This window comes from Nicotiana tabacum, chromosome 8 (assembly GCF_000715075.1).
Source record: "Nicotiana tabacum cultivar K326 chromosome 8, ASM71507v2, whole genome shotgun sequence".
Lineage (NCBI taxonomy): Eukaryota > Viridiplantae > Streptophyta > Magnoliopsida > Solanales > Solanaceae > Nicotiana > Nicotiana tabacum.
Window position 1 is genome coordinate 22445792 of NC_134087.1, and position 15452 is coordinate 22461243.

The 15452-nt window shown below is 34.4% G+C and overlaps 1 protein-coding gene across 3 annotated transcripts; it reads right to left on the reverse strand.

Annotated features, from left to right (window-relative positions):
• Window positions 1-1701: 1701 nt before the first annotated feature.
• Window positions 1702-12182, reverse strand: LOC107784298 (uncharacterized). 3 transcript variants are annotated; one of them, XR_001647660.2, is made up of 8 exons: window positions 11743-12182; window positions 10402-10501; window positions 8651-8716; window positions 7665-7779; window positions 6124-6206; window positions 5088-5149; window positions 2253-2424; window positions 1702-2009 (listed from the first exon to the last, which is right to left on the reverse strand). XR_001647660.2 is itself a non-coding variant. In XM_016605407.2 (7 exons), exons 1-7 carry the CDS (start codon window positions 11943-11945, stop codon window positions 2319-2321), a joined length of 735 nt encoding a protein of 244 aa, XP_016460893.1. In that variant the 5' UTR covers window positions 11946-12181; the 3' UTR covers window positions 2039-2318. The 3 variants fall into 3 exon arrangements, 2 of the variants coding, with proteins under 2 accessions (XP_016460893.1, XP_016460894.1); XM_016605407.2 differs by lacking the exon at window positions 1702-2009 and having other exon boundaries at window positions 2039-2424; window positions 11743-12181; XM_016605408.2 differs by lacking the exon at window positions 1702-2009 and having other exon boundaries at window positions 2039-2424; window positions 8651-8713; window positions 11743-12177.
• Window positions 12183-15452: the final 3270 nt, after the last annotated feature.

Genomic DNA, 15452 nt, shown 5'->3' on the forward strand with positions numbered 1-15452 from the left:
CAAGGGTTACTGATGGACCTTGTCGGAAAACCTCATCTCCAGAGACCTTTCTCTGTTTGTCTCATTTTGTCATGTCTGACAGAACCCTTGTTCATATCAGTTAATTTAATTGTTTGGGGGGGGGGGGGTTGAAGTGAAGATGCCTCCGATTGGACTCTATCGTTGCCACCTTCGCCGGACAAATTTGAAAGAATCGACTCCAATGAAAACTTCAGTCTTCTCTCTTTATTATCTTCTTGATGCTAAATTTGGGTTATATCACTGTTTCTAATTTGTTATTTTTTGCGTAAAATTTCTCCTTAAATTGTTGTCTAGCCGATTCAAGCAATTGGTTCTTGTTTTTGTGTTTATGTTGGAACTAAGATGTTGTCATCAGTAGTAATTAAAGGGGTTGTTAGTATTTATTTGGTGGAGATAAGGATGATGGGGTGATGGAGATGAGGGTGATCGGGATATTGGTATTTATGTGGTGGCAACTTAGGTGTCTTAGATAAAGCTGTAGTGGTATAGTTTTTTGGGTACTTGATTAAGGCTGTCATGGATAGTGATCGATAATGGAGGTGAGTGTCGGTTATGAAGGAAGGAGAGAGACCAAGAGAAAAAGACGTATTTTTCTGTCAAGGAAAAAGAAAATTAGGTTGAAAAATAACTTCACGCTCTCAAAATCTTGTTATCCAACACGTATATGCCACATCAGCCACAAAGGTTCAGAAGATACGCTTTTGGTAAGTAGAGGTGTCTTAGTTGGTCAATTGGGAAGTGGAGGTGTTCAACTAACAACTTAAAGGGGCCTTTTATGTATTTCGCCTAAAAAAAAGGTCAGAACTATGGCTTGAGTCATAACTCATTATTTAACTCATTTGAACTCAAGCAATCTTTGAACATGTTGGATCATAATCTGTTTATTGATCAAGCCGTCCAGTTGATACATCTTTTATAAACTCAACTCCAACTAATTTGAATCTCAAACTAATTAGTTCGTTGACATTGACAAACATGAGGTCTACGATTGAGGTCGAAGTATTATAACAAAGTGGGTAATTAAAAAATGGGGACCTCCCATGTTCTATATATTAAACAAAATGGAATCATTAGGTGATACTCCTACTATAGGAACGTTGATGTAAAGATTAGCATATCGTGGCTGGTCGTTACAGCCTAATTTTATATTTCAAAAAGAAACAACTAAGTAGATGAAGTAATTAAAGGTTTGCCTTATATTGGGTTTACCAATTTATTTGAAAGTTAAAATAGTTAATAGTTACCAATTTATTTGAAAGTGCAGAATTTTTTAATCAACAGCTCGCTTGAACTAACAGCGACCTACTTCAAAATATTTTAGCCTTTTCTTTTTATTGGTATTTAATTTGGAACTGTTATAGAGGTGTTATATTCTTATCTCAGTGATCATTGATTTTTTTTTTCCAAATAAAAGTGCAAGTGACAATACTGAGAATAACATTTCTGCACTCATAAAATTTTCCTCCCATTTTGCTCTTCCTGTTAGAGTTGGTGCAAGAACCTCTTGTTTCCCTTCTTCCTTCGAGTTGGTTAGGCGCAAAAGCGAATCAAGGTTTTGAACTTTGTGCATTTAACCTTTTAGATTCTTACTATTGAACTATATTTTTAAATTTATGAGTTCAAACTTACTATTTATTACAATTTTAGTGTATTTTTTCATAAATTTATGTTCTCCATCAAAAGTACCAAGTTCAGTTGATTCCACTAATACAACATTTTATCCGCCCCCAGCTAGACATCAATCAAAATCTGAGAAGACAAATAGGCATTAAGCATAGAAAAAGTTTGATGTACTGAACTTCTTTTAGTGCTTGTACCTTTTGGAGGGGCAAAATTTGCATTCTTGATTGAATATTGAGCCATAAATATTCCAAAATTTGGAACCACCCATATTTGTGTTCTCCATTTAATCACAAGCACAGATAACAAGCAGCTCGAAGAAACAAACAAGCAAAGGGAACTTATGCCCAACTGCGAATTAATTATCACTGGAAGCAAGTCAGAGTCAGTAACCAACTTTCATGAACCAAAACGTTCTATTTAACTTCTATGAATGAAATTATTTACATAAAAAAGAACCCCTTCCTACACTTACTATATTCACATGTCAAACCAGCTAATTCCTAATATTATTCCAATAAAGATAAAAAGAAAAACAAAGTGCAAACTAACTCTGACCTGTAAAAGCAACAAAGCCAGTTTATTATGCTTTCTAAGCAATAGGGTCTCACCTTCAGGAAATTCATGAGAAACATCTCCCAGAAAGCCCGAGAGGAAGAAAACCAGGACCCCATGACCTATTTTGGCAACGGTGGTCGCTGAAGCATTGAGTTGGCGAGCTCATCATTTAGCTTTACAGGGAGTGGAGGCATCTGCCTCATTATCTCTGGCGCGTCATTCAAGCTGCAAAAGAGTAGTTATCAACATGCAGTGAAACTGCAAGCAAGTTGAGAGAGGTCAAGAAATTATGCACCTTGTTGAGCAAATAATACAAATAGAAAATTTGATATACAAGCCCTTTAAATGTTCCAAGATTTAGAAGAACTATTGGGGTTAACTTTTAATGTTGAAGTTTGGCAAAATGCCAAAGTCCCACATCGGTTGGGAGAAGAGTTTGGGGGATTTTTCCCCCTATAAAAGAAGGCCTAATGTTTAGGATTTAAACACACCTCTCATTTGCCTTCTTATCTTCTTAAGGCATTTGTATCTTCTCTCTTTAGTATTATTTCACTTGTATTTTTGGAGTGGAATAAAATATTGGTTGTGTCCGAGGAGTAGGCAAAATTAGCCGAACCTCGTAAATTCTGGTGTTCCCTTTATTGTTGCTTTATTGTCTTATTTATTATTTGGTGGCTGTCATAATTTTTGGTATAGTAGTTGTGACTTATTCACACTAGTAGTTGTTTATTTGATTCTGCTTCTTTCTTTGCAAATACCCATTTGCACCCAATTGCTTTCTTTCCCTTCGGGAGATTGGTGGCCAAAGGATATGCTCAAAAGGAGGGAATTGATTACAATGAAGTGTTTTCTCCAGTTGTAAAACATTCCTCCATTAGAATTATGTTGGCTTTGGTAGCACAATTGGATTTGGAACTAGTTCAGATGGATGTAAAAACTGCATTTTTACTTGGAAACTTGGAGGAGGAAATCTACATGACTCAGCCAGAAGGATTCAAAGTTGCTGGAAAAGAAAGTATGGTATGCAAACTTGAAAAATCGTTGTACGGATTGAAACAATCTTCTAGACAATGGTACAAGCGATTTGACGAGTTTATGTTGCGGCAAGGGTACAAGAGAAGCAAATACGATCATTGTGTGTATTTGCGCAAGCTTAAAGATGGTTCCTTTGTATATCTTCTCCTCTATGTTTATGATATGTTGATAGCTACCAAGAATTCGGAAGAAATTGATAAGTTGAAGATTCAACTGAAGAAGGAGTTCGAGATGAACGATCTGGGTGAGACAAAGAAAATTCTTGGCATGGAGATAATAAGAGATAGACGTTCAAAGAAACTCTGTTTATCTCAGAAAGAATATTTGAAGAGAGTACTACAACGTTTTGGCACAAATGACAAGACTAAGCCAGTTAATACTCCACTTGTTCCCCATTTTAAGCTGAGTACTACTATGTCGCCAAAGGATGAAGCTGAACGAGAGTATATGTCAAAGGTACCATACGCAAATGTTGTTGGTAGCTTGATGTATGCAATGGTCTGTACGAGACCTGACATTTCACAAGCTGTTGGAGTTATTAGCAGATATATGCATAATCCAGGAAAGGAGCATTGGCAAGCTGTGAAGTGGATTCTACGGTATATTCATAATACTGTAGATGTTGGGTTAGTTTTTGAGCAGGAAGACAATCAGTCTGTAGTTGGATATTGTGATTCAGATTTTGCGGGTGATCTGGACAAACGAAGATCAACTACTGGTTATGTATTTACTTTTGCAAAGGCACCAGTTAGTTGGAAGTCTACTTTGCAGTCAACAGTTGCTTTGTCTACAATAGAGGCAGAGTATATGGCTATTACAGAGGCTGTGAAGGAGGCAATTTGGCTTCAAGGATTGCTAAAGGAGCTTGGTGTTGAACAAAAAGGTATCATAATTTTTTGTGATAGTCAAAGTGCTATTCAATTAGCGAAGAACCAAGTTTATCATGCAAGGACGAAGCACATTGATGTTCGGTATCATTTTGTACGAGAAATTATAGAAGAAGGTGGAGTCAAGATAAAGAAAATTAATACTACAGAGAATCCTGCTGATATGCTGACAAAAGTGGTGACTACGATCAAGTTTCAACATTGTTTGGATTTGATCAACATTGTTGAACACCGAAGATTGAAGATGAAGACACAACCAAAATTTGTTATTGAGAGAGAATTGAAGATGTGAAATTTTGCCAAGGTGGAGATTTGTTGAAGTTTGGCAAAATGCCAAAGTCCCACATCGGTTGGGAGAAGAGTTGGGGGGGATTTTTCCCCCTATAAAAGAAGGCCTAATGTTTAGGATTTAAACACACCTCTCATTTGCCTTCTTATCTTCTTAAGGCATTTGTATCTTCTCTCTTTAGTATTATTTCACTTGTATTTTTGGAGTGGAATAAAATATTGGTTGTGTCCGAGGAGTAGGCAAAATTAGCCGAACCTCGTAAATTCTGGTGTTCCCTTTATTGTTGCTTTATTGTCTTATTTATTATTTGGTGGCTGTCATAATTTTTGGTATAGTAGTTGTGACTTATTCACACTATATACATTTGGCTTCCGCAACATTTACATCCTTCCTCTCTTCTCGACAGCCAGTTTGTCTTTCTTTCTTTACCAAAATTGTCGATCAATCTATCTTCCTTATTTTCAATATATGCTTGACAAGAAACTTCTACAGTTATTGGAAGGAAGTAGATGCGCAAAATCATCATATAGTAAAAGTATGTAGTCTTGAAAATGGAGAAGAGGTTCACTCATGATAAAAGCATGGAAATGACATTCACTCATGATTAAAAAAAATGAAACTAACACAAAAACAAATACATGCGCAAAGATAGAGAGTGGAAGGATAATCCGTCATACTCATTTAAGATGGAGAGGATATTGTTTCGAGCTTGGCAGAAAAGGTTGATGTTTTCCTGGATCTGCATGGTAACAGAAGAGAAAAGCATGAAGAAGAACATAAATACCACCAATCACAAAAGACGGATAATGCTTTACGTTGTGGATTGTCAAGCAAGATCAAAATCTATCACATGTAACTTTATTACGAATAGTATAGCAGACTCGTCACCAGGCAGTAGGCACAGCATGGAAGAATTGCAAGATGCTGTTCCCTGGATGAGTGCACTGAAGAAAAAGGATCTTGCAAGCATAGAATATCATGATGCAGCAGCATAACAGAAAAGAAGTCCTGAAAGTTTCTCTATTTTTAAAATTAGAAACTATTTCTGAATTTTCCTTCAAAAGAAAGATCATCCCCTATAACTGTTTCTCATGCCTGAACGCTTACTGGGTTTGCAGAAGTTAAAACTCTAAAGTGCAAGAATTGCATTTTATCATATATAGAAATGCCTCCATGAGTAGAATAAAAGAAAAAGAATCACGTGCCTCCTACGAAATTGAACCTTGTCACTGTAGGGAACAAGAAGAGGATCAGGATATCTTTTTTCTCTCACTCCCAGTAGAGGCAAAATTTTAGCCACTTTCTCTTCATATCAGGCAATGAAGACTTAAATCTACCCCCTTAACCTTCATGCGAGCAATGTAATGAATATTCCTTTCGTTCTTTTATCAGTAAAGACAGAATTTCATTAAGTAGGAACCTGCACTGAGAAAGTGCTCAAATATACAGCTAAAGTCTAAGAGACAGTCTCCCACTATTCCTGAAGGAAGCTGATAAAATCAAATGCAGTCTACATGATTATAATAAGATTTACACCAGTAAAGGAGCTGATAAACAAAAGAGACACATATTCTCCTTTTTCAAAAACCTATTACTAGTGTAAGCAGCAGATCACCCATATGGTTTACCTACATAGAGTATACACTGAGTGTCACAGCTCACAAATAAAAGGATGGCAGGGGGTAATGGAAAATATCAAAAACATTAACTGACCTTAAAAATAGCAAAGTTAGCAGAAATTTGATCCAAGGCCTGTGCATTTTGCTCAAGCAGCTGTCCAGCAGGACCACCAATGGCTGCAAAGTACATGATTTACATGTGCCATATATGAACAAAATAAAATAAGAAAAAAAAAGAGGACCTAAATAACAAACATAATTATTTCACATTGGCATACCATGGACAGAATAACAGGAGAATGTATGCATATTCATCGAATTGTTATTCTATCTACAAAATGCAACAAAACATTCTGAGTTGGTTGTAAGTGCATTGGTAAAAAGAGCATTCCTCTACAACACCATGAAATAAGACTATAGGATAAAATGGAGCAGATACAAAAATTGAAGATCCAAGGGTTCAAATAATTGCTAACAATTTTTTTTGCTAACAATGATAGAGCACGTAGAGCAGAGTTCATATTACCCACCTTAGCTATTGAATAGTACAAATAAAACTCGATGGTCATCATGAATGGCGAGAATATCATCCAGCATATAGCTCAAGTCACAAACACTCATCTAGAAGTTAATTGTCCAATTAGGAAATAAAAGATTTGTATACTCCTTTTCTATTAGTTATCAGATAAGAGTGATATGTTCTTTAATATCCCCAATAGATTAGCTTTTAGAAAGTACTAAGTAACATTCATAATCGTATCATTTCCAACATCATAAAATCCAATTGATAATAGGTTAACTTTTCAAAACACCACAAGAAACCCAAAAAAAAAAACTAGAAGCACAAAAAAAATCCAAACCAAATCCACTGTCCAATAGTTTCACTAGATTTAGAAAATCCACTAAGTTGGTAGAGACTAGAGAGTTGGCTGTAGCTGTGACCAATATCCGAAAAATAAAAATGGGCGACCTCACTCACAAAAACTCATTGAAACTTTTAACATCATGCAATAAATGCTCACTGTTAATTCCATGTGAAAACAATTGGGTACCTTTTATATGAACTACATTTATATGCATAATAGTTCTAGTGAATAATCTGCCAAACTTGAAGTGACTGGTGTCGGTTTATGAAAATAGTACATCTCCTGATCTACCAGACAAAATGTTCGCACTTTCTTTGGGGAACACTGGAAAGGTGATGACCTAGCTAGCTTCATATTTTCGCATTTCAACTAGTCTAGCATTGACCCTTTCGTTCACATGTTGTTCTATTATGGAATGAAAGAAACCAAAGACATTTTGAAGGCGTCTAAAATTGAAGTAAACTTTACCTACAAAAAACAACTCAAATTGAAGTAATCTCTCAGTTAGTGTGATTATGTCAGTTATCAGAACCTCTCAGTGATGCAGTTATGATCATCAAGAGGAGATTATATGTTTACCATCTCTATTCATTTCATCTTTCCTAATATGTATACCTTCCTCTAACATGTCATTCCAGGCAGGACTGCGAAACTCTAGAGTGCAAAAATAAAAGCAGAGACAGCTCTAAAAAGCAAAGTCCTAGTTAAAAATCAGCTTCTCAAGTTTCAGTTGATTTTTAAAAGCAGAATCAGAGGCATAAGGACCAACCTTGGTAGGAAATTCCATCATCACTGTCCATTGACATAACAGCTTGAGCATAGGGAGGACCATTTGTGCGATTCGCAACATGAGTAGATTTTGGCATAGAATCCGTAATTTTTTCCTAAAACCAAAGATCAATGGAATCATGATAAAGAACTAATTATTCAAAAACCATTGCAATGTACAGCATAGCTGTCATCGTTGAGACTGCAAGTAAATCATTTGTTTCCTTTTTTTTTCTCTTTTTGGTATAAGTAAGGCGACTGCAAACAAATCTTTGTTTCAGTGGTTTGAAAAGGAGTAGATTACACAAGATAATCATCCAAGAGTAAAAAAGGCAACCATACATATGCAGTACTTTAAAGATATCAGCGGCCATACACCTGATGGGATTTAGCTAAATGGGTGAGTAAACTAAAACAGCATAAGACTTACGCAGTCTCTGAAAAGCTAGTCAGCGATATAGCAAAGCCTCCTTGTTGGCTCGTTATATTCTCAATGAAGGCTTAACTTGGGTAACAGCCCAGAATCATCATTAGTAAACAAACACGTAATGCGTGCATATGTTGTTATAGTTGCTCTTTTTGGGTAAGCACATCAGCCTTATTGTTTATGTCATACGCATGTTGTTTGTTTCCAAGATTTCAATCACATCAAAGTTTTTCAAATGACATGGATCTCACATCAAAAAAAGAAACTATATTGAAAAATCTGAAGAAAGAATGATGACAAAATATAAGATCAATGAACTCTTCATAATAAAACCAAAATGGCTACATATGGATGTTTTCAACCAGCAACCCAACGTGCCTCATTTAGAACCTCACTAGCAGCATCATTGTCCAATGGGAAAGATGGCTATGTATGGATGTATATTGTAACAAAGAAACATTCCTTCCACAAATTAGAAACTTGCTAAATGGAAACACCCTTTTTCTTAAGTATCTCCTAAAAAGGGGCCCAGAACCAGGTACTTCAATTAGATAACACACCTTTTTGTCTTTATTTTTCCTCGAAACTTGATCGTCTTTTCTTCTCTTCCCGTTTTCCTTTTTCTGCTTCAATAAAGAGAAAAATGGAAAAGGTAAGTTAAACATAGTTATTATGCATAACTGAAAAGAAAAAGAAAAAACTGATTTAGCTCCAAACAAGGCATTGTAATAAAACTGATTCAGCTCCAAACAAGGCATTGTAAAGTCCTCCTTCTTCTCAAACCAAACTTTTGTAAGAATACAGTATACCTTTTAAGTTTCCACACTTGTCCCCCATACAGCACTTTGTTCTTCATGGAGTTTACCGTTTAACTAGAAGCCAAAACCTTTTTGGAGAGGTTAAAGTTGTTGAATGGCAGAAATCCCACATCGGTGAAGTACCAATTTTGGTTGGTACTTCACCCTATAAAAGGAGGCCTAATGTTTAGGATTTAAACACACCTCTCATTTGCCTTCTTATCTTCTTAAGGCAATTTGTATCTTCTCTCTTTAGTATTATTTCACTTGTATTTTTGGAGTGGAATAAAATATTGGTTGTGTCCGAGGAGTAGGCAAAATTAGCCGAACCTCGTAAATTCTTGTGTTCCTTTTATTGTTGCTTTATTGTCTTATTTATTATTTAGTGGCTGTCATAATTTTTGGTATAGTAGTTGTGACTTATTCACACTATATACATTTGGCTTCCGCAACAAAAGCAACCCCATTCAGGAGATGGCAAGACCATTGAACAAAAAAGGGATATCCATTTCTCTTTTTTTAATTATTATTAGGTTGACTTAATTAATTTACAGTTAAGTAAATTTACTGACAAATTGTGCTGGGATTTATACAGTGTCATGACTATTGCTCCTTCTACTACAAGGGGTCAATATAGACCAGATGAGTTACAAAATGATCTACATTCCCATCTAACACCAAAAGGCCAAGAAATTTAAGCATCTCTATATATGCAATCGATTCCACGACCAGAATTGCCTTAAGACCATCCAAAATTGCTTTATCTTCATTGACCATATTATACATAGCCGGATGGTGTCCCATGTTGCCTTGAGACGCTTGTTTATCATCTTTTGATTGCTCCAACTACTGATTGCACCATTAGTTGCTGGATATCACCCAATTAATGCCAAAAAAGAGATTGGTAAACAGTACAAATTAGGCAGGACATTGTACGACGCAGAAACTGTTTGGAATCTTCCAATGCATCAACACACACAAGCATCTAGTATACATATTTATTCCCCTTCTCCGGAGATTTGCTTGAGGTGAGTCGTCCAGCCATCTGTGCTGCCACATCTTGATGTTCTTCGAATCATCAACTTTCAAATTGACTAGATTCTGAAATTCTTACCATAGGTTGCCAATGTTTTTCCAGACACACCAAAAACACAATTTTTGCAAAAATGGTCATGGCGCCCACTAATTATCTAGTAAACCTTAAGAAAATAATTTCTCAATCTTGGACATTCTCAAGTTCAAGATCTTCTAGATACCTAGACTCGAAATCAAGTCTAGCACCCTAAGTATGTATAAAAATAACATCCTCCGGACCAATCTCTTACCAAGTCCTACTTTTTCTGGTTACATCCTTAAAGAGCAGGTCAGAAAGACTTCCAATTCAACTAATCTCAACATTTCAATTATGGAGAGGCTAAGAAGTATGCTTTAAGCGTTAAAATTGCCTGTGACAGTAGCTGATTGATAAATATGCGAATAGATAGTTAAAACTAATATGGAATCGTACGACTTACACTCATCCATCTACATCTCAACGCTATATCTCGTACACACTTGTCCTTTAACTGCATAGCAATTTTAGCATAACGATGTATTGGTTTGTCAGTTGCGTATCTGCAAAAATAGCATTGCACTGTCAATTTTAAGCAAAATATCCATCTATCAAACCAAACTAAGCAAATCCAAAGTACACATGCAGCAAATAGAATCAAACAGTGATTAGTCAGAAAATGACCAGAAAAGTTGTATTGCGCAGAAATGCATAATCAGTTAAACATAACAACCAGGGCATTCACATTTGCAATAAGCCTTTCATGAATATCATGAAAAACACGATGAATAAAGCAAAGGACTAATATCTGCTCATCTATGTTACAGATTTAAAACAAGGTTTCCCATGCAATCTTGTTATTCTCCGCCCTTTACTTACACTTACTCTAAATGGTAAAACTGTCAGAGTGAATTCCTAGCGTGATTCTGGGAAATTGATGATTATTTGTTCTCATCATACGTACCTGCCTTTTCAGGCAGATGCCAGTATCAATGGGTATGATGAAAAGGACAACAACAAGGACTTTGCATGATCTACCTTTAGTCAAGACGAGAATCCTATTACTTCAATGAAATTAACGAAAAACCCATTATTTTTAAGTAATTTATCATATATCTATGTAATCAAAATGATACATCTCCTAATAAACATCAAAAGAAGCTTGCTTTACCCTCATATCGTTCTTCCCTTCCCGACCTCTCAGAGTAAAAAGTTCTCACCTTTTTTGAGTATTTTTTTGGTCAAGCATAAAATTACTTCAAACATAAGGCATCTGAATATTATGGAACATTGCTTGGTCAACAACCTTTTACTAGCAAGTGCTTAGTTTTTGGTAATATTGACTAGCGTGGACCCCACTCCTGGTTTTAGAAAACAAAACAAACATCTTTCTATCATTAAAAATTTCTTAGATGAACAGGAGCTTAATTAAACAATTAGATAGCAAAAGAATAAAGGACTATACTGACATAAGTCAGAACAAGAGGCAGATATAGCATGTCTACTACAGGTTCAACTGAACCAGCATTTTCGACATAGAAGCTTACACATCTATGTAAAATTACAAAATTTCAACAAATATTGAATTCTGAACCCATAATTTCAAAAGTACTAAGCGGTAAAATTTTAAAGGTTTGAACCATCAAGTTTAAGTCTTGGATCTCTCAGAAGTGTTAAAATTGTAGAGTTACAAGTAATATTTCACAGATTAGCATCAGTTTAAATACCAATAATCCGAAGATTACATAAAATACACAGCTTAGCAAGCACAATCACGTGCAGAAGAGACAGTACTGTAACATACTTGGCGAGCAATTCTTCAAGGAGAGATTGTTCGTCGGGAGTCCATTCAACGGCAAGGCCTCTACTGTGAATTAGCTCCCCCTGATTCGGTCCAATCACAGAGTTATCAGGAACCGAAACACCGTTATTCGTTGTGCCGTTCGCATTATTCGTACCTTCTTGACCGCCATTATTACCCGCCGCCGGATTCGCACTTGCCGCCATAAAAATTCACTACTTCAAATCCGAGAAAATAAACCTCTCCGCCTTCTATTAGCAAAATTACCTCAGAGAAACGATGCAATTTGTATATATTGAGAAATTTAGAAATGTTTTAGTACTAAATTTGCTGAGAAAACGAGTTGGTTAGATGCGCGAGGGAATGGAAGGTGAAAGAGAGAGAAAATCTGCGGGAAAGTGTTTAAAGGATTGGGTGTGTGCGCTAATCTTTAAGCAAACACTTAAACGTGATTAGACTACTCTAATGACATGTATGGCTTAGATATTTGAGATGATCCACTGTACTTTACTATTAACGATATTTTTACGCAAATAGCCGGACCGGTTCACCTTTTAGTTTTTCTAGCTGTTATACCTTAATCTAATTGATAAAGTTGCCGCGAGATGACAAGCAGAGTACGGTTTCGAGCCGTAAAAACGACATATAATAGATCCTTGTTGTCCTTCTCCGAACCCTGCTATGCGCGGGACCTGAGTGCATCAGTTGTCTTTTTGGTGTACATAAATCATATGTTGATTATACATGGTTGTATACTTATTAAACATAAATATATATATTGTATATTTATTTATTATTTTTAATTTAAATGGTTAAGCGGATATGTAAGTTATTCCCATGAGATATCTATATTTAAACAGATAAATAAATTATGTGACAGTGCGTGTGTAATACCTTCAAGACTTCGACCATAAAATGGTAATACTGGATGGTGTTTTATTTAATTTGTTTAAAATGTTTGATTTCGGAAGTATCACTATGAAATGACAAAAAAGTTTAGTGATTTTTCTTGCACAATTCTTATTAGACTGAGTGATTGTCTAATAAATTAATTTTGTTTAGATTATATGCACTATTGTGTCATATCACTCGAGTAATTAATATGACGAGTAAAAATATTTCAATAAATATTACAATCGATAACATGATAACAATGGTAATTAATGAAACTGACTAGCTAGAGGCTGACTTGTGAAAAATACCAAAAAAAAAAAAAGGAGGAAGGAAATCGTTTGAGCAAGTTAATTAAAACTGTTTATTACCCGCAGCTTGCCATAATTAAAATGGAAGTAATTCAATGTTTCTTGCTGCAGCTTTCCTTAATTGAAATGGTGGTTTCTTATTTTCAATCAAGGAAAAATTTGGACGCGTACTACAAAGAATTAAGCAATTAAATCAAGCAATTAACTTGAGAGAGAAAAAGAGAAAAAACTATATTAAAGATATTAGCTAAAACAAATACTATTATTTTTATACCAAAATTTTGATATAATTTATATCTCATAAAGAAAGATTTTAATTTTGGAATATTCTAGTTTTGAATCGAACAATCCCTAGCGTATTCGCTAATATGAAACCTAGCACTTGTTTTCTTATTGATTCCCAGGGCAGTGACATTCTTGAATAAAGTCTATCCGAACCTAATTAACACTTCTCAGATCAGGCTAGGCCTCTCCAGCTGAGCTGGACGCCGGGGCCAAAAGTCATTCTAATATAAGATTTTATCTTATTTTCATTTTATTTATTATTCCTGATCCGGAGGTAACCTCATAACATAATATGTCTACATCGAGTGTTTTCTCCAACTAATATCTTAGACTTACAAACAATAATTCAGAGATGACCATTAGTTCATACATCACTCATGAATTTTAATTATGAAAACAGTGAGCTAACTTTCCTTCCATCTATGTATTACGCGTCCAAAATTTACCTTGATCGAAAATAAGTAATCTATATCTATATCTATCTATCTATACTATATTAAAAATACGAAAACCCTTAACGAAATATCGTTCGTCTTTTTTATCTTTTAAAAGTATAGTTCACACCGAACAAAATAGTCATTTGATTATTTATTTTTTATATTTAGAAATAGTCATTTAATTATTTCCTAATATTTAGGACTTCAAATTCAACTAAATTTTTGTGTATTAAATCTTTCCTTATTTATATCATATAATGTAAGACATTTTTAAAAGAAATATAATAAAACTGAACGGTTAATTTTTTCCTAATATTTTAGGCAAATTTTTTTTAGCCCTTCAAATCCTTTAACGTTTGGGATTCTTGATCTTCCGGAGAGGAAAAGGATTCTTCAAAGTGATCTTTTCCATGAGTAATTACTGGCGTGAATTTAGAATTTTAATAGATAGAACAAAATTTCAATTTGATAGACATTACTATTTTATTGCTAGTATATATAAAATAAAACATAAAGGCCTAAATATTTTGGGAGAAATTTAAAAATATCCAGATTTACAACTGGTCGTTCAAAAATAGCTCAGTTTCAAAAGTAATCGAATTTTAGTCACTTTTCATATAAAGATAAATCTTAGCGAAAACATTGTTCAAAACCCGAAAAATACGCCAGTATATTATACTGGAGTTCCAGGATAAGTATGCTGGAACTCCAACATAATATAGTGGAGTTCCAGCATAAGTACACTAGAACTCCAGCATAAGTACACTAGAACTCCAGCATAATATACTGGAGTTCCAGCAAGTATAATTGTCCAATATAATATACTGGAGTTTGGAGCACCGGTGCTCCAGTATATTATACTGGAGTCAGCAAAGTATACCGGTCCAGCATAATATACTGGAGTTCATACACAGGTACACCGAACTCCAGTATATTATGTTGGACCAGTCTCTGTTGCAGTAAAATAGTGGCTATTTTTCATTGACTTCGTAAACGCTGGCTATTTTTGAATGACCAGTCCGAAAACTGGCTATACCGTGCTATTTTTACAAATATTTTAAGTCAAATTTTCGAGCAGTTTTAACTCCTTTTAGGTTTAGAAAATACATTAACTTGAATTTATAAATATAATAAAACTATTTTACGTATCGACATAACAAAATTTTTTATGTTTGGAACTAAAGTTAACTTTCACAAGGATTTATAAATCATATATAAATATTATCTACTCAATCAACATAACAAAATTCTTTACATTTATAACCCAAGTTAGTTTTCACAAGGATTATAAATCTAATAAAAATATGCTATTTTTTTTTATTTTTTTTTGGTTTTCTATTCGGTGTCTGATACTTGTATTGGGGCCGATTAGATTCAATTTTGCGTCGAAAAGTCTTATATTAACAAAGATAATTTTATACCCAGGACGTAAACCCAATAACTTTGATTAAGGACAGATTTGCCAAATTTACAATAGATGATGGAGTTTTTCAAGTATCACTACAATGAGACAAAAACTTTTTTCAGAGTTTGAATCGTTTTTGAAAACTTAATTAATCAATGCTTTATAATATATAAATAACTATTTTTTTGTTAATACAATTTTTCTTTTTTTGGTTTACAGTCAAATATTTTTTTTTAAACATAATATTTATAAGACCCATATGGGGCAGTACCAAAAAGAAGCGATGTTAGATTACACTTTTTCTTTTAAATATTCTAAATTATCAAATTTTTACTTTTAAAAAGTTAATGATAACAACATTCAATTTAAGGAAAAAAACGGGTA

Coding starts and splice junctions, on each gene's coding strand:
- LOC107784298 (XM_016605407.2), bottom strand. CDS start 11,945: ATGGCGGCAAGTGCGAATCCGGCGGCGGGTAATAATGGCGGTCAAGAA. Junction 10,502..11,742: donor CTTGAAGAATTGCTCGCCAA/GTATGTTACAGT, acceptor CTATTTTTGCAG/ATACGCAACTGACAAACCAA. Junction 8,717..10,401: donor TGAGATGTAGATGGATGAGT/GTAAGTCGTACG, acceptor TCTTTATTGAAG/CAGAAAAAGGAAAACGGGAA.